This window comes from Melanotaenia boesemani, chromosome 10, assembly GCF_017639745.1.
Source record: "Melanotaenia boesemani isolate fMelBoe1 chromosome 10, fMelBoe1.pri, whole genome shotgun sequence".
In the NCBI taxonomy this organism is placed as follows: domain Eukaryota; kingdom Metazoa; phylum Chordata; class Actinopteri; order Atheriniformes; family Melanotaeniidae; genus Melanotaenia; species Melanotaenia boesemani.
Genome location: NC_055691.1, coordinates 29,889,066 through 29,911,944, shown reverse-complemented (window position 1 = coordinate 29,911,944; position 22,879 = coordinate 29,889,066). Strand labels below are relative to the sequence as shown.

The 22,879-nt window shown below is 38.2% G+C and overlaps 1 protein-coding gene across 2 annotated transcripts in view; it reads left to right on the top strand.

Moving 5' to 3' along the window:
• The first annotated feature begins 1,637 nt into the window (after positions 1-1,637).
• Positions 1,638-22,879, top strand: part of wwox (WW domain containing oxidoreductase) — a 150,191-nt gene continuing 128,949 nt past the window's right edge. For both annotated transcript variants that reach the window (XM_041997411.1, XM_041997413.1), the window contains exons 1-5: positions 1,638-1,843; positions 4,125-4,189; positions 4,427-4,484; positions 4,604-4,773; positions 17,575-17,681. In XM_041997411.1, the coding sequence (XP_041853345.1) occupies positions 1,737-1,843; positions 4,125-4,189; positions 4,427-4,484; positions 4,604-4,773; positions 17,575-17,681 (507 nt within the window). In that variant the 5' untranslated portion in view covers positions 1,638-1,736. The remainder of the gene's footprint in view (positions 1,844-4,124; positions 4,190-4,426; positions 4,485-4,603; positions 4,774-17,574; positions 17,682-22,879) is intronic.

The window sequence follows — 22,879 nt, the reverse complement described above, 5'->3', positions numbered from 1 at the left end:
TCCAAAAGTTTGTGAAACTGCGAGCCTTGAAATGAGGGTTGAAAAGCATTTGGGAAAACCCATTTACTGTAGTTATACTAGTGTTGTCTGTAAAACCATATAAGGAACAATAGGTTACTGTGCTGTTTGTACAACACAGTGCATTTCTGTGTGTTACAGGCATTATAATTTCAAGTTGTCTGCCCCATTTAAATAAATCTGATATTTCTGAGCAGCCTGGAGGGGATTACTGCATACCTGGCAGGTACTCTCACTTAGACGCATTGATGACTTAAAGAAGTTTTAGTGACCAAAGCTTCCATGTGAGCACTAGTGTCAGGAATGAATGAGTGATTTTCACTATTTTCTTGTGCAATCACAGATTTCGACTCGAAGATGACCTGATTAAATTTTTGTAGTCTAGTTAAGAAATTAAAACTCAGTTCCTTATTTCAGAATTACTGAGCCCATTATGACAAAAATTTACATGAACACAGTGATGATATTTTCTATCCAAAAGTCAAACAAAACTTTCTATTCACCAGAAGGAAACCTATGATCTTATCTAACATTTTGCTGGGTAGTGATTACTCAAATCTTAAATGCCCACATTGAAGTTTTCCAGACTGTACAGGTCATCTGTACTGCTAGATGGAAGATGTACTGAAGACGAAGTGTCATCTGCATCCATTTTTGAAGCATGATCTGCTACTGACACAGCTACAACTTTATGTTCTATTGTTTCCAGTTTTCTTGGTAAAAATTAATTAGCGCAAGGATATTAAGTTCTTTAAAAGCCCTGTGTACTGCATATATCACAAGTCTGGATGCACTGCTTGAAATGATATTCATCACTCCTTTTTGATAATCATGTTCAATGAAAACTATCCAAATAAACATGAAACATGCAACAGGTGAAGGTTGTGGTTAAGAGTCAGGTAGAGTAGCAGAAACAGGCGAATGCTGTTGTTTTTGCATAGATAAAAGCTAATGAGTAGATGTGGAACAATTATGCAGGGCAGGACACACAAGAAGTTGACAAACTCACTGGTTTGGGAAAGTCATTACAGCACAGCCATGAGATAATGAGATAAAGTCATAATTGTCTATGAGATAAAATGTAAATAAAAATTAATTATGATTTTATGTCATAGTAATGACTTTCCATCTCATAAAATTACTTGCTTGCTCATAATAATGACTTTGAATATCATAATGACTTTTTTAAAAATCTCATAACAATGACTTTTTATCTAATAATTATGAGTTAATATATATATGTATATATATATATATATATATAAATACTTTATTAATCCCTTTGGAGAGTCCTCAGGGAAATTTGGGTTTGCTCATATTTTAATTTACAAGTGGTGGGAATTGGCTTCCATACCTATTAGTGTTATAGAAATGTTTCATTAAAGAAAAAACAAGCAAAACAAACAAACAAAACAATGAAAAAACAAACAAACAAACAAACAAACAAACAAACAAACAAACAAACATACACAACAACAACAAATCCGTATCGCTACTGCGTCATCCATTGCCTGACAACGGAACAACCAATCAGATCTCATCCCTCTCCCCACTCGCCTCCATATATGAGCGCCTGTTTTCCTCCTCAATTACCCATATAGCAGTTCGGCTGTCGTCACTGTGTTGTTGCGGAAGTGCAGTGGAACGCGGTTTGACAGCTGCATTCATTTATCAGAGCATCAGCATTTTATCCATATATTAACCATTAATAACGATCTATGGCAGCTCTTAAGTACGCTGGCATGGACGATACAGATAGTGAAGATGAGTTACCACCTGGGTGGGAAGAGAGATCTACGAAAGATGGTTGGGTCTACTATGCAAAGTAAGTGAAACCTCACGACTAACGTTAACTATCAACCAGCGTGTCTTTACACGAGTTTGTCTTTTGTTGTGTTAATTGCCGTCAGTACGTGGCTAACACAGTTTGTTACCAGCACTGGTTTTACAGGAACTCTGACTTATGTATGTATGTAAATTATACATTATAAATCAGCATCAAGAAGTCCACAGGGCTCGTGTTGTAGTATTCTGGTAAACACCAAAAGATGTATATAAAAGACATTAGCTTAAAGTGCCTCATTAAGGCTGTTACTGAAGTCATGTTTTGGTTTCGTTGTTTAAGGGCTGCACTTCTAAAAATGTGAAATTAGAGGCTTGATTTTATAACAATTTATTTATTTATTTTTTAAACAGACCACCCAGATCATCCTCAGTGACGTGACACTGCACAGGGTGCTTAGCAGCAACACAGAGAGAAGAAAACCTTCTGTGCTCAAAACAGAAAATCCAAAATGTGGTTATTATAGATACAACAGAACCAACATAGTGCTAGGCTTACAGTTATTAGCCATAACATTATGATCACCTTAATATAGAGTGGAAATTATGGTGCCTAAAAGAGCTCTTGCTAGTCAGGTTTAGGACAAAGCACATCTGAGGGTGTCCTGAAGTTTGTGATGCTGAGATTTTAGCAATAGATTCTTTGGGACCCGTGGATTCTGGGAGGGAATTTTTGAGAATGGGTTTGCTTTCTGTAAATGCAATCAGTTACCATTAAATTGGTACTGGGGAGGTTGTTAATAGCTCAAGGTTTTCCTTTTCAAGCCGTTTCTTAGCCTTTTTCTAGGGAACCACTACCACCCTGTATGCAATGCAATACCCTATGTTAATACTCTAAGTAAGACAGTATATCATCATCCTAAATGTTATGGTCTTATGTTACGGCCCCTGCTTGTTGCAGGCAGCTGTGGCCGTTTATACGCTAATTGGGGACTGCCGAGCGCTGCCCGGAGTGGCTAAGGCCAGCGACTCTGCCCCCGCCCCGTTTTGACTGGCATCCCTCTGGACCAGTCAGGCTGCAGCCCGAAGGAAAGCTGAGGCTGAAAAGGCTGCAGCCTAGGCAGGTCTGGGGGGGGGAGATGCCAGAATGGCCTCGGTCTCTCTCCCCCTCATGTTGTGCACCGGGTGTGTGTGTGTGTCGCGACCACCCCCTTTTCCACAATGGGTGCTTAAGTGTTTAGTTGAGTTAAGTTACTTTGTGTTTGTGTTAGAGCTGGGCTAGGTTAGCGTTTTATTGTGTTGTGACGACGGTCACTTTAGTTTATGGGCCTGTTGCTTTTGTTTGGTTTTAGTTTCCTCACCGAGTTGCGGTTGTGTCTGTGTGTGCACTCGGTGAGTGTTTGGTGTAGGTTTTGGTTTGTTTCTTTCTGCAGGTCCGCTAACCCCAGCTCATCTTTTGTTTTACAGGTTGTCCATCACTTACCACGGGAATTGTAAATAAATGTGCTTTTATTTTGAAATACCATCTGTCCTCTCCGTGTTTTTTGTTACGCCCGTCCCTACCCCCTTAAGTCGGGTCGTAACATCTTACATGTGCATGCCATCTATTCCTTATTTGTGAATGTGTGCATGCACAGCAGTAGACAATAGCATGGAATGCCCATTTATAATGTATTTATTTATGGTCTTTTTTTGTGTGAATAGTTAATTGATTGAAAAGATAAACTGATGTCTAAAAGGTCTTAAAGTAAAAAAGTGAACAGCCTTATCAACATTTCATGTGAATTGGATTATCTTGTAAAATCTAAAGTTGATGGGAAATATGCAAAAATTTAGGTATCATGAAAGGTTTGAGATTTATTATTCTGGTAATGCTGTAGCTTGTTCACTAACATCATTAAGACATGAATATTGATGCATACTAACAACCTTTATGACTACTTTGACTCTTCAAGTCTTGTCCTATCTCAATATAAACAATATTCCTTCCTTCTATATTGCATCTGATAAACTCTCGATATATTTGAAAATCTCGATATATTGCCCAGCCCTACTTTTGATCATATTCTAAGATTCTAAAAGGAATTAATAAGAAAACAATCTTCCTTGAAAGATTCTACGTATGTGTCATCTTTGACCTCTAGCCATTAGTACATAATATTTTCCTTTGTAGGTATTCATAGTTAGAGAGAAATTTTAAGAAGAAATTTTGATAATCAAATGTATACAAGTCTTTTTTAAAAAATTTGAATGCATCATTGAATGAATTAAATAATTAAAAAGGCAAATACGCTTCAATCTTCTTTGTCGTTTTGCATCAACAGCCACGAAGAGATGAAGACACAGTGGGATCATCCCAAGACAGGAAAGAAAAAACGTTGTGCTGGAGGTTTGTTTTGAATGATCATTGTAGACCTTAAAGTTAAGCACACAATGGAGAATAATCAGCTGGTTTTTTTCTTAGGACATGCGAAGTACTAAAATAACTTTGTTTGCTCACTATTTGTGCTACAGTAATACCCTCACATCCTGTCATCTTGTATTCAGTAACTTTGTGATATATATATATATATATATATATATATATATATGTGTGTATATGTATGTATGTATAATTTTTTTACAGCTCTTCCTTATGGTTGGGAGCAGGAGATGGATGAAAAAGGACAGACAGTTTATGTTGAGTAAGTTCATTGATGATTGAACTGTGTCTGATTTTATTTTCCTTTAATCGGAAATGCTAGACTGTCAACTCCTCGGATAATATTGCTACTATAATACTTGTTCACTTTGTTGCTTTCAGTCACATTAACAAGCGAACCACATATTTTGACCCGCGACAAGCATTCACGGTGGAGGATGTGGTGGTGAAGCCGAAGCGCTACGATGGAAACACTGCTGCCTTGGAGATTTTGCAGGGTCGCAACTTTTCTGACAAGGTTATTCTTATTACTGGAGGAAACTCTGGCATTGGTGAGTATCACGGACTCTTTATGTGTTTTCTTACTTTAACCATGCTCTGTTTACACTGTATTTGCAACTGTCAGTGCTCATAAAAATGTGTTTCCATGATGATACCACTAGGTGGTGATGGTGCTCTGTAGTAGAGGAAAACCTCACAAGAATGCCCATACTCCCTGCATGTCCCCATCCTTCCACAACCAGGCATTCATCAACATTAGCCTCCAAAATGATACACTTGGACTCAACAAATCACTCCTTAATACCGAACATGACTGTATTGAAGTTCATTAGCAAGGCTGAATTGGATGTCATTGTTAACTGTAATGAATGGTGTCCATTTGTACCCAGCAAATGCATGGCTCACTATATAATGGTCTGGAAACAAATGTATTTCCTTTTAGTTTTAGTTTAAATTAGCAAAAGTACTGGCCATTTGTTCAGACTTGCTGCTTTGTTTGAGCTAGATAATGACAGCTCGGGGAAAATCAAATAAACATAAAATTGTTAATTGTCTTTATATTCAAATTCTTTGTCCCATGGAAAATCACAGCACTGTAATTGCTGTGTGTGTATATGCTGTGTGATGCTGCAAGGCAGGACAGTCATACATAGATTTATAGTAGCGTGGGGACCTACTCTGAACAAAGAAGCTCCTGACCTTAATGTCCATCTCTGTTTTTATCTTTCAGTCTTTATTCCACAAAGAAAATAAAATCATATAAAGATTTGGCAACCTCATTCATTTGATATATTTTTAATAGTTTTACTTAACAATGAAATAATAATAATGATAATACAGATTTTAAGTAATATTTATTAAGACAAAAAAAAGTAGTTAAAAAAACCAACTTATTTTACAGAAGGTTTCTATCTGGGACAATGTACAAGTCAGGAATGATGTTCAAGCTTCAGTACAGTAAGCCACCCTGGGGAAAGCATTACATTTCAAATGTATTTTAAAATCATAGGAATATAACCAGTATAGAAAAGTGAGGGTGTTAGGAGATTGTAGAAAGAATGTGTTTCCTGAAAAGTCATCCAAAGGATGGATGCTCCTGCTCTGATTTGTTAGCTTGTTCCATCATCGTGGAATGAAGAGTAAAGACAGTCTGGATGGTGTTTGGCTCTGCTTTGCTTTGTGGTGTGGCTGAGTTTGAATAGCTGGGTGAAAACCCAGAGGGCTCTCTAATAACTTAAATTTTCAGTCAGTTGTCAGAATTTCCATTGCAGAAATTCTCGCTTGTTGTTTTGTGTTGGGATTGTGGTTTGTTTGTGGCGGACCACATAGATTATAAATGTGGTTTGTTACCTCTTTGGTTAAAGAGTTGGGTAACTCATTGGAAGAAGAAGATTAAGTTTTGACAGCAGCAACATTATTTTCTGTGTAAGGCATTGAAACAGAAGGAGAAAAAATATTCCTTCATTTATTGGATAAAATGTTGTTATTAAAAGCTGTGGGATTATAAAGAGTAGCAGAGCATTTTTAAATCTGATGAGTCCTTGTGCTGTTTGGAGAAGGTGGGAATACTCTAAACGTTCACACAGTCAGCATGTGGCATGTCTCAGCTAATCACTGTCTGCTGTATTTTTAGTTTTACACCTTTCTCCACAAGTGTTTGTGTAGCCAAAGCATAAGAAACGTTAAACTTAATGATGTCCAAATGACTCCTTTTCACTCAGAACCCTGAACATTAGTTAAAATGGTGTTATAAATCTAAGTTAAGACTCTTAAAATTGTCTTGAATTGTTTTGATTCATAATTCTTTCATGCTTTTAAATGACATTGTTTTTCTTATTAACTTCAGGATCATGTGTGTGAAGTGGGCTTTCCCCTGGAAGTCCACACTGTTTGAGCGGATGCTTTTTGTGGATGTTTTCAGAAGACTGTTGAAGAGCTCAGATACAGCAGTTTTGAGAGGATTGGATTGTTATTTAGAGTCAGATCATACTACATACCTTTAGGACATACTACAAATAACCACAGATATGGTAATTGGCTTACTTTCTTGGAGTTATGATAATAAAACAACCTTATCTTGATTCCATAGACCTCCTTGGATCAGGCCAAACTACGTGAAAATGAGTTATTTTTGGGTTATTTTTTTAAATTTTATGTGAGGGGAGGTTCACCATCTCAGGCTTTGAAAACCTTTGATATAATAACTTAGCTGATATTAATTTTATGAGTTCAACTCTACAGAGTTTACAAACCAATTTATATTTATGTCAAAGTTAATTATTGATATTGTAAGAGACTTTTAATAATGTTTTAATCCACTTGAATTTGTGTTTATTTACTTATCACCTTTTGCAGATGAAAATTAAAAACATATATCATTAAAAGACAAATATACACATGAAAGTGAATTTTGCTCTAATTCTATAGGATCTATATAAGTTTATTTTTTTAATTTGTAGCTCTGATTTTCACAAAGTTTAGTCTTCTCATATGCTGGGTTGATTTATATTGTTTAATAATGATTAATTGAGGCTGGCAGGGCTTATTACAATATCTTGTCTATGCATCACATACTGTACTAAAGAAAACAACAATAAAAATTTTTTTGTTATAGGGTGATGCTTAACCATGTTGTCTTGTTTACCTGCCCTGGACCACAGATGGAGATTAGCTGCTGGCTAAATCTGGTACAATGCATCTTTTTCTCTTTTGAGATTGGCAGTTTTTGTGGATGGTCCCTGGAAAATGCACAAATGGCTATTTAGTCAAATTCAGAAAAAAACATCACCTTAAACTTTTTAAATCATTCATTCAGGAAGTTTTCATTCAGATGCTACCAAAAATCAAGATCCTATTCTTTAAAATGTTATTTGCTTCCCAGGTTTGGGAAAATGTTTATCATGTTTTAAATGTTTTTCAGTGAAGTAAAACAATCACCATATATTTGGCAGTTCATGCAAACCCAGCAGAAGCATTTTCATGAATTTTTTTCCATTTATTTATTTGTTATACACTACCGTTCAAAAGTTTGGGATCACTTTGCCATGGGATTCAATAGGGAAGTGACCCCAAACTTTTGAATGGTAGTGTAAATCCGTCACTAACATTTCTTGACTGCTGTAAAACCTTTAAAGCCAAAGAAACAGAGGTGCGTTAGCTTTTCTGATGGTATTATTACTTAAATATGTTGTAATATGCACTATGTGTGGAACACCACTGGTTTGAACCTTGAACAGTTTTTCTTGCAGCTGTATTATTTGATCAGCTTAAAAAAGTTGGCTAACAGTTAATTCTGCACCAGTGATAAAATAATTACAATTCCAGACGTTTGGGGTATAAACAAAAGTAATAAAGAAGCAGATCAATAACTGAATTAAATCTGAAAGTACACCATGAGTCAAATACCCAAATATGATAGCCTACTAGAATTTTTCCAGATGAGTGAAACTTAGAATTTGACTGGAGATGGAGAGCTTGCTTTAAGAGTTTAAAGGTGTATTAAGCGGATTCAAAGAAGGATGCAGATCAGGTGTGGAGATGTAACTTCCTCAGGGGCTTCATTTACACTGGGTGAACTACAACCACTTCTTTTTATATTAGTGTAAAATAATAGAAAAAAAATACATAACATTTAAACCACAGTTGTGATCCCAACTATGGAAACAATATAATTAAAACTGTTCTGCTTTACTTATAAATAGAAACTGTTCTGTCACTCACAAGAAAACTATCAATTATTTGAGGATGTTTAAGGATAAAAAAAGACTAAAGCACATTCTCAACAATCTAAGATACTCTGTGAGGAGCCAAGAAAATTACTGGAATTCTGGTAAAAATGAGACTATTGATCCTTTTTTATTAAACTGATGGTGAGCAATAATCATAATGGGAGAATGGAGATGAATGTGCACAGTTTCACCACAAGAGGGCAGAGGAGGTCCATGATGGATGCTTTTTTAGCTTTTAAATGTTAGGTTAAATTCTTAACATCAGCTTAAGTTTGCCTTTATTAAAAACTATATAATGACAATCATAATCCACATGTAACATCTGCTGTGATGTTTTTAGCAAATAGAAATGTATTTATCTGGAAAAAAAAAACAGCTTTTCTTAAGTCTGTCTCAAGTTGCTACAACACATAGACATTTTTATAGTGTGTGAATACTTAATAAACCCATATTAACATAACCTTTGTTTTACTCTGCCGCATATTAAATATGCAGCAGCCATAATTAACAGTATTCTAATAGTAATTGCTACTTCTCGTGTACTCCTTTGACATTCCCAAAGTGAAATGTGGTTATGCCAATTGGCTGGACCCACTTAGCATTTTAATGGCATCAATAGTGTTTTAATCCAAGTGTCAAGGCTATTTCCATTTTCTACTGTGCTTATTTCTTCCACAGGAAATGTGACATTTTTATTAGTAATGGTGGGATATTATTTAATTAGAAAATTTACATTTAAGCTCTTTAATTTCATTCTTAATGCACATGAACATGAAAACCACATACATGAATTTATGTATGCATGAAATATCATAGTCTTTGGTTTGATGAGCAGCCTTGAAGCTTCATTGCACTAGTGCTAGGAGGCAAGACAGTAATGTAGTTTGTCTAGCGAGCGTGATCACTGCACTCAGTCTGTGACGTTAGTCTTCTTTTCTCTGGTTTCTTTTACAAGGTAAAAGCAGTACTACTTTTTAATTGTGACAATAGAAATGAATGATTTTACTCTGTTGCCTTTCCAGTTGTTGTCTTTTTTTTCCTCTCCTATTTCTTTGTAAAGGTTTTCTTATTCTTATAGACCTGTGGTGGTACACCTGTACCTCTGCATTGATTCCTAAGCGGCTGTGACCCAGGCCTGTGCCTCCTATCCATCCCCATTACACACTCCTGCTCTTGCTCTAATTCCCTGCTATCAACTAACTCTCAGGTTATTTACTGGCTGGAGGTGCATGGAACAGTTATCCTTAAAGGACCATTATCAGGATAGCTCCCCCCCCCCCCGGTTTAAAGAAAAAAAATACTTCTTTTTTAAATATCAAATAAATAATCAACATAGTTTTTCTTTTTTTTCTTCCTCCAACGCACTAGATTTGGATTTCCATGAAAGGAAAACAGTATTTGTATTTTTGTTTTAGCGCATGAAGTGAAATTTGTCCTGTGGCAGCTCTTTTGGGAAATCTGTGTACATTTATGTGTCTTGCTACCTGGGGAGCATCATCAGTCTCCCTGGTACCATGTTGTCAACATAACATATGTTTAATAGTGGTCAGAAATAACATATTGACCCTTTGTCTCACCCAGATAAAATATTCAGGCAGGCCCGACTGTGCTTTGAGTATTGTTTTCATTATTATTTGTAATACAAATTCAGCACGTTGAATGCTTTAAAGAAAGAAAATGTCTCTTCAGGTGTTTTACTTTTAATGCAAAACACCTTAAAAATGAATGTTTTCATGTTATTCAACTTTTGCATTGTTTGCTCTTTCGTTCTTTTTTTTTTTTTTTAGGGGTTTCGACAGGTTTCAAATTTGATCTTAACTTATGTGTAAAGAGCTTCATTGGTGGAGAAATGCCCACTGTTGCAAAGCCCTACTCGGTCTTAATGCATGCACTGAAATCCGACTGGTATTGTTGTTAAAGTGCATGGTCAACGTTGGAATAAGAGACGGAAAAGACTCAGGCGGAGGAGACGGGGAATACAAGGATTTGGAAAAGAGCGCATCATGATGTTTTTGTATCTTTATACATTGTCCCTGCTGTGTTTTAGGACTTCCAATGCTATTTTTATTCATGAAAGACTAACATTGTTCTATATTTGTGTTGATCCCAGTGTTGTGTTGTGTGGATTAAGTGTCAGGCTGGTGCTCTCCTCTCTCTGGATGGAGAGATCCCAAAGCAAATTCAGTGAGTCGCAGAGCTGTGGGAGCCTCTGTGTGCAGATTAAACCCGTAGCCTAGCTTTGTGGCTGATCATTAGATTGAGGCAGATTTGTTAAGCATAACTGCTATTAAATTGGCTGCAAAGCTCTGGTATTTACTGCACTACTGTTTATGAATAAGGACCCCCTTAAAGACCCGCGCAGCGATGCGTTAAACCCAAGCCTCAGTAAGGAGGGAAATGCATTATTCATACCGGGAGGAATTAGATGGATAAAAAGATGTTCCTGGTGAGGATGGCATGTGGTGTCTGTGCCTCAGTGTGTGAGTCACTGAGCATCTGTGAGTGGCTGCGTGTGGTTTAGGTGACATCCAGAGTGCATCTCTGTTTATGATCAGAGGGTCACAGTAGGTTTTTTTAATGTGTGGGCGCCCACTGGGGGAGCGGCTGGCCTATGTCCCGCTCTGTCTCCTCTGTGTCAGCTTGGGAGCTGAACCACTGAGGAAATCGAAGGAGAGTTTTCTTTCTTTATTTATTTTTCATGTCCTCACTGATGAATGTGTTTATTGGCTACGTAATGAGAACCAGTTATGGTTGGTTAGTCAAATTATTCAACTTTATTAACCTTGGATGAAATTTGCTATGCAGACTCAAACTGGTGTAACATGCAAAGAGTATTATGCTGGAGGCTAGAGGGGTTCAATAATGATTACAGCTCTAATATAATAGAACTGAAGTGGTTAGAGAGAGGATGGAATACATATATGTAGTTAAAGGTTGTAGGTAAAATAAAACGAAGGGGTATGGAGTTATTGTGTGTAGTCAAGTAGTTTATAGACCCATCGAGTTTACAGTCTGCAGATGATGAGGGGATGAAAGTTACATGATGGGGGAGGGGTTGGGGGATTTTTGATGACAGTGATGAAAATAGCCCTAATGCTCAGCAGATCTGTGTGCGTGAGAAGACCTCGGGGGTTTTTGTTTATCCTTGTACACGTATGTGATTAAGTGAGGTATGTGTTTATCAAGTTTACTGCCCTCTCCTTTTCTCTCTGTGTGAAGCTGGTTGCTGGAGGACCAGCAGTGTCCAGTGTGGTGTGAGGCCATGATGAGAGATTGCAGGGGGAGTTTGACAAAGAGGGTCAGAGAAAGAAGTGGGTGGGAGAGTGGGTCCCCAGATAGAAGTGCATGGATGGTGAAACGGCACAGGAGGGGGGTAGGAAGGAGGCAGAAGGGGGGCAGGGAGGGGTAATAGAACCACTCCAGTGCTCTCGCCTGGAACAGCTCAACCTTGGACTGTAATTACTAACCATACATTCCACTTTTGGGGTGACATCTCCCTCCTCTTGCACTAATGGAGGGGAATTAGAGGGGATCTTAAAAGTTGGAAAGAGTCAGGAGAGTTGTGCCGTTCCTCACTTATTGGGCCAAGAATTACACAGCAGCGGCAGGAACAGGTGCGCTCATCACAAAAAAACAGTTTATAGAGACAAGAAAACTCTCTCTTTCCCTTGTATTTTCTATCCTGATACTATTACCCTTAGAATAACAACATTTAAGTCCAGCAAGTACCTTTTTCTTAATAATGAGGGTCAGTTTAGAATAATCACTTAAAATAACATGCATGTTCTCAGAGTGTGGGAGGAGATACCAGGAGGGAATTTGTGCATGCAACATGCCAGCGGCACACAGAAAGGCCCTAGTGCAGCCTGTTGTACAAATTAATTGAGATCAAATCTCTGTAAGTAGGTTTTGTGCATGATGTACAGTAGTATATAGGGAGTCAATTTTGACACATATTTAGAGTTAAGAGAGGATGAGATAAATTTCATGGAGCAAACTGATTAAATGTAGTACAGTGTAGCTACAAAACTTAGTCACATGGAGCTTGTTGCAATTTGTGAACTGTTAATAAATCTAATTTATGAAGAATTTAACTAAAAGGTCAACTAGATTTCATAAATAACTCAAACTAAGAATGGGAAAAAGAATGTATACTTAGAATTAAAAAGTACAGTTACTAGTCCTTTATTTATCATATTTATTCATTACCTAAGAAATTGTTTGAACAACATATTTTCATGTAATGCGTTAAAATTCAAAGTGCCTTCTAATTCTCTACGATGGTGTGGTATCCATTCATAAGTTGTGTTGCTACTGTGTTCTTTCAAGCGCAAATGCATCTCTTGTGAAAAGGGGATTGTGGGAACTCAACATGTTTGCCCACAGGCCTTGTAATGATCTGAATTGACTTCTGTTTGCCCAATTCTACTGCAGAGCTTATTTTAGTTAAATGCCTCTTTGGATGCAGATCAAGAGAGAGAAGGAGCAAGCAGCTCCGTTTGCCAAATAAACACGTTTACCGACGACGCTGGTAATGATCTCATTACATTGAGCCAATACACCTGTGTACGAGGGGGGGGGGCGGGGGATCCGGAGAGGGGTGGCGGGCCAGGGAGGACAAACAAAGCGTGAAATCACTAAATCACACTCATTATTGTGGGATATCAGTAGGGCCAGGATCCTAATGTACCATGAAGAGCATTCACTGCTTAATGGACATTTTACACATTTTTCATGCTTTTTATACATTACAGTAAAACACAGTTTCAACAACAGCAAACCCGTTTGCTATATTTCTGTTACTCTGTGAATCCTCAGACTGTACAAGCATGCAATCAAAGGATTGCCCTCTTCATCTGTGTTTAAAGTGTCTTGATCTGATCACCCCTCTTCTTGTATCTGTGTTTTCTGTGTTGCTGTCTGATTAGACAAAAAACAGAAAAAAAAGGGAAAGAACCTGGATGAGTACTGCAGCCCAGCAGGCCTGCCGCATGTTGTAAAACAGCTTATGGCGTCTGTCGATCCACCAGAGCAAAAGAAACCCTGTCTGACCTCTTGTCATGTACCACCATCAGCACACGATGCTGGAACAGGCTCCTTTAGTTGTACACCTGACCAAGAACTAATTTCGTTGCGGCCCTCTCCACCGGTAACATGGGTGAGGGGGCAGGGAGTCTCTGTTACAGCAACGCCACTCTCGTTATTTCACAATTAATGTCAAGCCCTTGTTATTTGTCATTGCAAATACATGGCTTCAGTGCCGCTGCTGTTGTTGCTGCCATATTCTAATTTGTTCTCCATTATGGAAAACACTGGTGCCGATTAATTTCACTTTCATGGTTTGTACACACAACAAGTGACTGTGAGGTGGTGTTGTTTACCAGAAGCCACTACTCTTGTCCAATTTATACAGGCTGAGGAAATGCTTTTGACTGATGCCATGCTAGGAAAAAATTGCTGTAAATGTTTAGAAGATTCTATACTCACAATACCAGACAAATCGTTGACTTTTCTCATTAAAGTCTCAATTTGATGAGTCAAATCTTTAATTTTCTTCTGTAAAAAGTCATTAGCAAGTTTGCTTTTTGAAAATTTAAACATCCAATGCTCAATTAGTTTTTAATATGTACCAAATAATCTGTATCTCCTCCCACAAACATATGGATATCTGTGCTTGCCTTTAAATCGTGTTCTCCTATCCCTTTCTTGCATTTCAGTAATACATTTTTAGAACAATAATAAAAGCTATTCCTTTTAATATTGAGTAATCTCTGGAAGGTTTGTATTTTTCTTTATTTTTGGAATTTACATGTTCTCTTTGTGCCTGCCAAGATTAATATTTCCCAAAATTGGAGTCTTTTTTTCTACTTTTGCATGGGTATATCTGATACTGATCCAAAAGAAATGTGGTAAAAAAAAACAACTGGTTAAGGCTTTTTCATATATCTGTTATCATTAGCAACATCCAAAAGACACATCATTTCCAAGTATCCTCATTTAAACTGTACAGGTATTCTGATATTTCCAGGAAAATCAAGATAATTTAAGTTTTATCTGTTTGGCAGAAACAAGTGTTTCTAAAAAGAACATCAGAACAAAACTACAGCTGAGTCTGCAGACTGAGACCAGGGGCCTCATTTATAAAGCTGGCGTAGGTACAAAAACTGGCGTACGCCAAATATAGTCAACTTTTGGGATGTCTAAAAACCAAACTTGGTGGAAGAATGTTTCTCCAAAATGATTTACTGTGGGCTGTAGGGTCTTACCTAAGGCTTCCAGTGGAAGGTGTTACCCTTGTGGGATTCGAACTTCGATCTCCCGCATGGCAGACAGTTGCCCTACCGTCTGAGACATCCACCCACAACATCCACACCTCTGGTGGGTCTTGCCTTCTGACACTGCGATGACAGCATCTGCCACCTACTGCCACTATTTTCCCTTTCTGACACCAGTAATGCCCTCGCCGTGCCCACCAAATAAACATTTTTTCGTTTTTCAGCGTAGTCTATCAGGATCGCTACCTCACACTCCGAAAATTTCCGCTTCTTCCCTGTTTTTCCCTCCCGAGCCATCATAGAAATGATGTGATGAATATTAAATATAGGTGTTCACCTGACCATTTATAGCCACCATGTGGGCGTGGGAAGGCGTTCCCTCATGTGTGCCTGCTTCAGAGTTTATTCTGATTTATAAACGGAAACAGGTGCAGGACATGTGTGCGCACGCTTTTATAAATCTGAAAGTTGAAGTGCGCCACATTTCCTTTTTGCACCGCAAACGCCACCTGTAGTTTGCTTTTATGCATGTGGCCCCAGGTCTTTTTGTGTGATCAGTGTAGTTTGCTGTAGCTGTTTTTGTTTGTTTGTTTGTTTTTTTTTTTTGGCACAAAACAATCCTTTTAAGTAAATGAATACACGGCAACTGTGAAACATGGTGGTGGTTATATTGTTTGGGATTGTGCTGCTTTGGCTACTGTACAGCTTCGTCTGAATCCTGCATCAAACAAAAAAGAGAAGAAATTTTATTGTACACATTTTCTCTTCTTTTGCATAACTAACAGATGAATTGCATGTGTGTGCTAAATGCATATATGGGTATGCATAATGTAAATATGTGGCTGTGTTCCAATGTGTAACTCCGTTTTACTGTATGCATGAATATGCTAATGTGTGTATATAAACTCAAGTATTATTGACCTTGTAACTGTCTCCAAAAGGAAGTTTTGTATGATGCATGTATAGTTTAAAGACACAACTGATGTGTGAGTCTTGGTATTAACAGTAAGTTCTCATTCATATATTTATTCTTTTAATGTGACAGTGATGTTTAAGTCATAATGGTATTTAGTTTTTTATTCCTTTGTAATGCTTGACTTTAAGTAATTATCTTAAAAAGAATAGTCAAAGCTTAAATTACAGTGCATTACAAATGGGGAGTGCTTGTAACAAAACCTTTTAGCTTCTAACAGGTGAAGGATATTTATAATAATAAAGATGTAGCAAAGTTTTGTGGGTAATCAGATAAAATTTGAGAAATAATTCCTGCATTTCTTAATGATTTCTTTCAACAGATGATTGAAAAATCTAATTCTGCTCATATTGGAAGATCACATTGGAAGTAACAACTTTACACCCAGTCTGTCGCCGGTGATGCAAAATGACACTCATCCCATTCCTGATCCATGAAATAGGAATTTAATTTCCATTAGATGGTGTTAATCAGCAATAATTTAATTAAATTTGACATCATAAAAAATGATGTCAACTTATTTTAATATTAAGATTGAGATAGTCTTTAATAAAGATAGACATTTGTACATTGAGAAGATTTGTTTTCCTAAAATATTTTCCTGAAGATTCAAAGCACATTCTTACTTTTCCCGTTAATTTTGCCTGTTTTATTTTCATTTCCATTTCCTGTAAGTGGAATGATCTTCGCTCTTAGCCACAGTCCCCTCCATTACACCTAATAAGGTGTCATATAATTTCATTCCATGCTTCACTTGTCAGAAAGGGCCTCCAATCCTACTTCAATTTTGAGTTTTAATAGATATTAGTCCTTAACACTCTCCTCACAATTAGGCCTCCCAGTTTTGCTCTTAATGAAAATCAGATTAAGACATATAATCTAATTACAGTCCATATTAATCCACCCTCAGATCCACTCTGCTTATTGCTCTCAGACGCTCTTTGCCACATTCAGTTATGGAGCCTGTCTGTTTGTCAGTCAGGACCCTCACATTGTACATGTGTGGCCGTACACAGCTGGGGTTTGTATTTGCAGCGTTCAGCCTGGAAAATATGATGCAGCTCTATGCTGCTGAACGTCCCCGTGACACTTTAAAGGACAGTAAATGTCAAAAGAAATAAAAATTATGGTGAAGGAAAAAAGTTAATCTCGTAAATTAATTCAACCTACGGGATGAAATGACCCATTTAGACTTGTAATTTAGAAATGAACTTCTCTCCCTCTATCTTCAGTTTTTGTCAGTTTTATCGTGACTACATGATTTGGATGGAGCCATGAAGTAGTGTTGGGCTGATAAATTCTGTGCATATCTGCGGACGTCGTATCATTGGAGAAATGCCCTTATCAGACCCTTTTGATGTACTAAAATATCACAGCAAGGTTCAGTTTGAATGGCATGCCCATTTGATTACTCATTTGACAACTTTTATAATAAACCACGTTTTTGTAATGAATGCAAGCATCGTGTAATTATCACTATAATTAGCAAGTGACCACACTTCCTGTAATTGAGTATGAGCATCGATACGTTCTAGAGAGCCGCCGCTCTGACCCAAAACTTTATCTAAGATGAGACGAAGAAGTCTTGAACCACAATGATTCAATCAGTTTCATCATTTCAGAGAGAAATGATTAACTTCTGCTGCTAGACCACTGGCTCCCTCAATGAAAGAAATTATATGGAAAATTGATGGGGATTTTAACTTACACCCACATGCCCCCTCCACCACCACCTTATTAGATTCAACCCCGTAGAATCAAAGTTATCTTCAGAAAAAAAAATCTAATCTTTGAAGCATTGCTCGCTTTCACTCTTCCTTTTTTTTTTCTTCTGCTCTTCTTGCCTTTGTCTCTCTGCATGTCTGCCTGTCTCAGGCTTTGAGACAGCCAGGTCTTTTGCTCTTCACGGGGCCCATGTGATCCTGGTGTGTCGAAATCTGTCCCGGGCCAGCAAGGCTGTCAGCCTCATACAGCAGGAGTGGGTAAGTCTAGCAATCTTTGTGACATTTTATTTTTTTATTTATTTGTCTGAAGCCTAAAAGGTCCAAACTCTAATTATCGATTTTCCACAAATGAACGTGAACCGACAATGAGCTGATCCTGCGATGATGAACTCAGTCTGTGTAGCCTAAGCATGGCATAATAGACTACATTTTACAGTATGTAGCACTTTTCTTGTCATTTTAATCACTTAAAACACACATTTATGCTGCACTTTTTATTCTTGGTCATATTTCTGTGCCAGTGAACACATCAGAATCAGTAGTTGGGTTTGGTGTCATATCCAAAATACCAACTTTCCTTTCAGCTGTTTATTCCTCTGCTTCTAATATAAAAATATATTCGTGTGTAACTTGTTTAAAAAAAAACCTGCCATTTATAAAAGAAAAGTCAGACTATTTTGAGTTTGGACTGAAAGATACAGAGAGGCATGGGAATTCAGAAAGCAGTGGGCTTCGAACTTCTGTCTTTCTAAATGATCTTTGACTCTTTTTAGGGCTCTGTTCGAAAATTGGACGTGTAATGAAATAAAATGAATATACCTCTCAATGAAGATGGCACATAGCACAAATAAAAAAGTTTTAGGCTTGCCAAAAAAACACACAAAAAAAAACCCAAAAGAAAAAACACAAACAAAACAACATCCAAAAAACACTATTATGTGTAAAGGAATATCTCTTTGGAACAATTCTGTTGCAGTTTTAATCGCTATCAAATCATAGCACAATATGAGAACATTATCTCTGCAACTCTAATGAAGTGAAGCAGAACTACAGTGGCGTCCAAATTTCCCCAAAAATGGCCATTTTGGCACCATCTGCCGCGCAGGTTTCCCCAATTTATTTCAGATTTTATAAGAAATATTGTATAATTGTATCCATTTCAAGCTCAAAAGGAACTGCTGAATCCCAGAGGTCAAAGAACTAAGTGTTTCAGGTGTTTATGTCTCTCCATCCTGGAAGAAGCAAGATGATTCAGGTGAAGAACACCAGGTGCTGTTTGGATTGTAAGACCTTTTGAAGATGAAGCAAATCAACTTTATTTGTAAAGCACCCATTCACAACATCATGTCAGGGCACTTCAATTCAGTGCCATCAAGCCAATTCATAATAAATCATAATAAAACCAGCAGATTTCATCAAATCTTGACTTCGATTCAATCCCCATCCTGAGTATGCAGAGGGTGGCAGGCAATAGTGGAAAAGAAAAACTCCCTTTTAACAAGAAGGAAAATCTCCGGCAGATCCCGGCTCAGGGAAGGGCGCCATCTGCCTTGACCAGTTAGGGTGGAGAAGACGGGAAAGAGAGACCAATAGGTGCTGCAACTTCTAGCCTCGGTGACCTGCTGAAAGAGAAGAAATAGAAGTCAATGATGCCAGTGCTGTCATAAGTTTATACATGAAAAGTAAAGAGCAGAAAGGTGAAAAGGAAAGGAAGTGCTCAGTTCATCCTGGGATGTCCCTCAGCAGTCTATTCCTATATGCATAACTAAAGGATGGCTAACCACACAAACCAAAAAGAAAGGTTTTAAGCCTGACCTTAAAGGTAGAGAGGGTGTCTGCCTCCCATACGCAAACTGGGAGCTGGTTCTACAACCGAGGGACCTGATAGCTGAAGGCTCTGCCTCCCATTCTACTCTTAGAGATTCCAAGAACCACAAGTAAACCTGCAGTCTGAGAGCGAAGCGCTCTGTTGGGAATGTAGAACTATAAGATCTTTCATATACAGTGAAGCTTGGTCATGGAAAGCTTTAAATGTGTGGAAAAAATTTACATTTCAAATTTAACAGGGAGCCCATGAAGAAAAGCTAAAATTGGAGAAATGTGAAATGTGATCTCTCCTGCTAGTTCTGCTATAATTTCTCTATGACTTGAAATGTGTTCATTTACAAGCAAGTGACATGAATTAAAAGGATGATATTCAAGAGAGACTTATTTTTTCCTAAATTGCAGTAAGGTTAAAATGTTTGTTTACTGCCTCACAGTTCACAGGAAAAAGGAGGAAACTCCTGTCTCTCTGTAAAGCAAGAGTTAAATGGAAGGAGGCAGAGAGAGAAAAAGTGAGAGGGCATCTGATAATTACCTGAGATTATTGCTCTAATATCGCTGCGCTTGTGACATGTCCCCAGATTTACGAGTGTGGGAAAATAAACAAGCGAAATGTGGGTGCTGGAGCAGAAAGAATAAGCCATTAGCACTGGGTTGATTACAGAGAGCAGGACTTGAAGATGGAGGAGAGTGAGTGCTCAGCGCAGATATGAGGAGAGAAAGCGAGAGGGAGGGAGACAAACGCCTTTGAGCGCGAGTAGATCTGCAGTGTTTAAACTCACCAAAGTCTCTAATTGAAGTATGCCCCTGGGGCTGTCAGTGCTGCGCCACAGTGTGAAAATTACTGCTTTGTTTGAACGAGGGAGGAAAAACTTTAATCCCAGTACCAGATTTTGTAGTGCAATTGATTTTTCAAGCGCCACACCTGCAACAATTTCATCCAAGATGTTAAATGAGTGTAAATAAACAAATGGGAGATGCTCAGAAATGTGAGATTTAATTGATCATTTTCTTTTTGTGGGAAATTGGCATGTCCAATAAAAAAATTTTTCTGCAAATTCAACACCTAAATGAAAAATGTTTGGTATAATTTTAATAGGCCTGGTGTAGTAAATTAGCCTCTCCGACGGTCTGTCCATATTTCCTTTTCAGGAATCCCCCGGTTATAGGCTAATGAATAAAAGTCACAATATCAGAATAAATCTTTGCCGCAAATTCTCCCTTCTGGTGACATTATTAATAGATTCAGGAGAAGAATAGAGAGGAGGATTAATCTTTAAGATGATGGATGGACTCTGCTTACCTTCCCATGCTCCAGTGTTAAGGTCATTCTGATAAGAGGGTATATTTTGGGGTCCTCTATACAAAAGGTCACCATATCTACTTCCAGGTTCCTTCCAGAGTTCCGCTCCGGCTGCCAGGAGTAGAACTGCTGTCCCGATTGCACGAGACCTCTGACCTTCAACTACCTGCTTACTATTACTCTGAACTCTCTTTCTCTAACTCTCGCTCTGTGTGGGCTCGTGTTGCCGTTCAGAGGTGAGAGTGATGGCTCACTTGCAGCGCAGGGCGGTGCGGTTCAGCGCAGCACCGTGTACTGACAGTGGGTGTAATAGTGGGGTCGCTGATGGATAATGGGCAGGTCAGAACAGCTAGGAAGAGCAGGGTCAGAGGGCTCATCCTTCCCAGCCAATCATACTCTGTTCTGCTAGTACAGTACAAACAGAACAAAACACTTAATTCCAGGAAGAGAAGAGTCTGTCCTCTACCTTTTAAACTCATCTTTAACTACACAGAAGTATTTCTTTTTATCTTTAATACTAAATTTTCATTATGAAATGAAAATAGTTTTTTCACGAAGTTATAGCTGCATCTTAATCTGAGCAGAGTGTGTTGTTTCTCTATTGGAGCTGTGAGGTGAAAGTCCTCCAGCAGGCACATTAGGGGAGTTGAAAGTGGCGGAGAGGGGATAAACATTTACCTTATGATTGTGTTTTACAATAAGCCGAATGCTGGCTGCCTTCGTAGGGTTCAAAAAAGCCTGTTTTTACAGGCTGTGATGAAGAATCAGTAAAACCAGGATATTAAGCAGCAGATGTGTGCTGAGAAAGACGAAAGAAGAGCAGGAAAAGGGAAGACAGAGGCAGAGAATAGTATATTTCATGGAGAAAATGAATAAATACAGTTAAATTGATTACAGTGCATTTTGCATCCTATTATTTTCCTTTCATTTTCCTCTTGGAGCTCTGCAATGAAAACCTTTTTCTACTCTGCTACTCTTGGCCTTTGTCTGTACTTAACTACATACTATTCACTTGTATTCCCTAACCTATCCATTTCCCATTCCTCTCACACTACAAGCAGGTTAAGTTGCTGGTTAACAACTAAAGTGTTGCCTGTGTGCCAGAGATTTATTTTTCCTGATTGCTTCTGAAATTATGCTTATCTTCTTTTCCAATATGCTCCTCAGAGAGCTGTAATGGACTCCCCTGAGAAGTAGCCCAGTGCACTGTGGGCCATCCAAGGCCCTTGGCCCCTGAGTAGAATACAACACCCAAACACACACGTGTTCCACGGCCTTATTTGTAATTTCTTTGTTTTTATTTATTTATTTTTTTTCTTAAACCAAAATGCTCATTTCCCTTTCTGCCTCTTTCTACAACACATGCTAATGAGATGCTTTGTAAGGGCGTTAATTAGCGAGTTAGTCACTGATTGCTGTGCTTGTTTTTGTTGTGTGTGTGTGGCAGGGGGGGTATTAATATGGCTGCATGCCGCTGAGGAGAGTTCTGTCAGGGTCTGCTCTGGAACCAATTAGGCTAAAGCTCAGTGTCCACTGAGGCTGCTGGGAGAAAAAAATCCTGCTGCTTGCAATGTCAAACAGCAACATTAACACAGGCCAGAGAGGCAGAGCAAGACAAGCAGACAGAGAGCTGATAAGCAGCGGTCATTCACACAGGCAGACGGACAGCCTGGCTCAGAGATGGAATATGTGCTGTATATGAAAATCAAGCTAAGATTGCACGTAAACCCTCCAAACAAACTGCCTTCATCAGATTTTTTTTCCATCAAGTCTTTTATTTATAATATAAAATATCCAGATGTTTTCTTTTAACTGTTTCCTATGTTGGAGGATTAAGTAGAATTAGTTTCAATGTTCTTTTCTAAGAATTTGTGATTTCAGGTGGAATGAAAAAGAACTTTTTACAAAGCAGAAATGTTTTAGATGGAGATAGATGGAGAGCAGGAGATGTAAGAACACGAGACTGCTCCTGCACCTTCCTGATGCACATTCCTACCGATTTTACACCGGTCTCCCTGCTCATGGTGTGTGATTTATAAGAGAACATCACATGTTCATGCGTCATGGCCTATATAGAGCTATAAGAGGTGGCGAAGTTTGAGAGGAGCTCCAGATTTCTTCCAGAAAACTTTTCTTGTATGACCACGCTTGTTCTCTTACATGATTTTAGACCTTTGTCTGCCACCCTGACTCCACCTTTAACCTGAATCAGTCTGCTTTGGAGGGGGAAAGTGTTGTATATGTGTGTGTGTGAGTGCATTAGTTCATTTGCCCGGTGGATAACCTTGTGTGTCAGTCTGACAGGCCTTGTGCCCTGCCGGCCACTGTG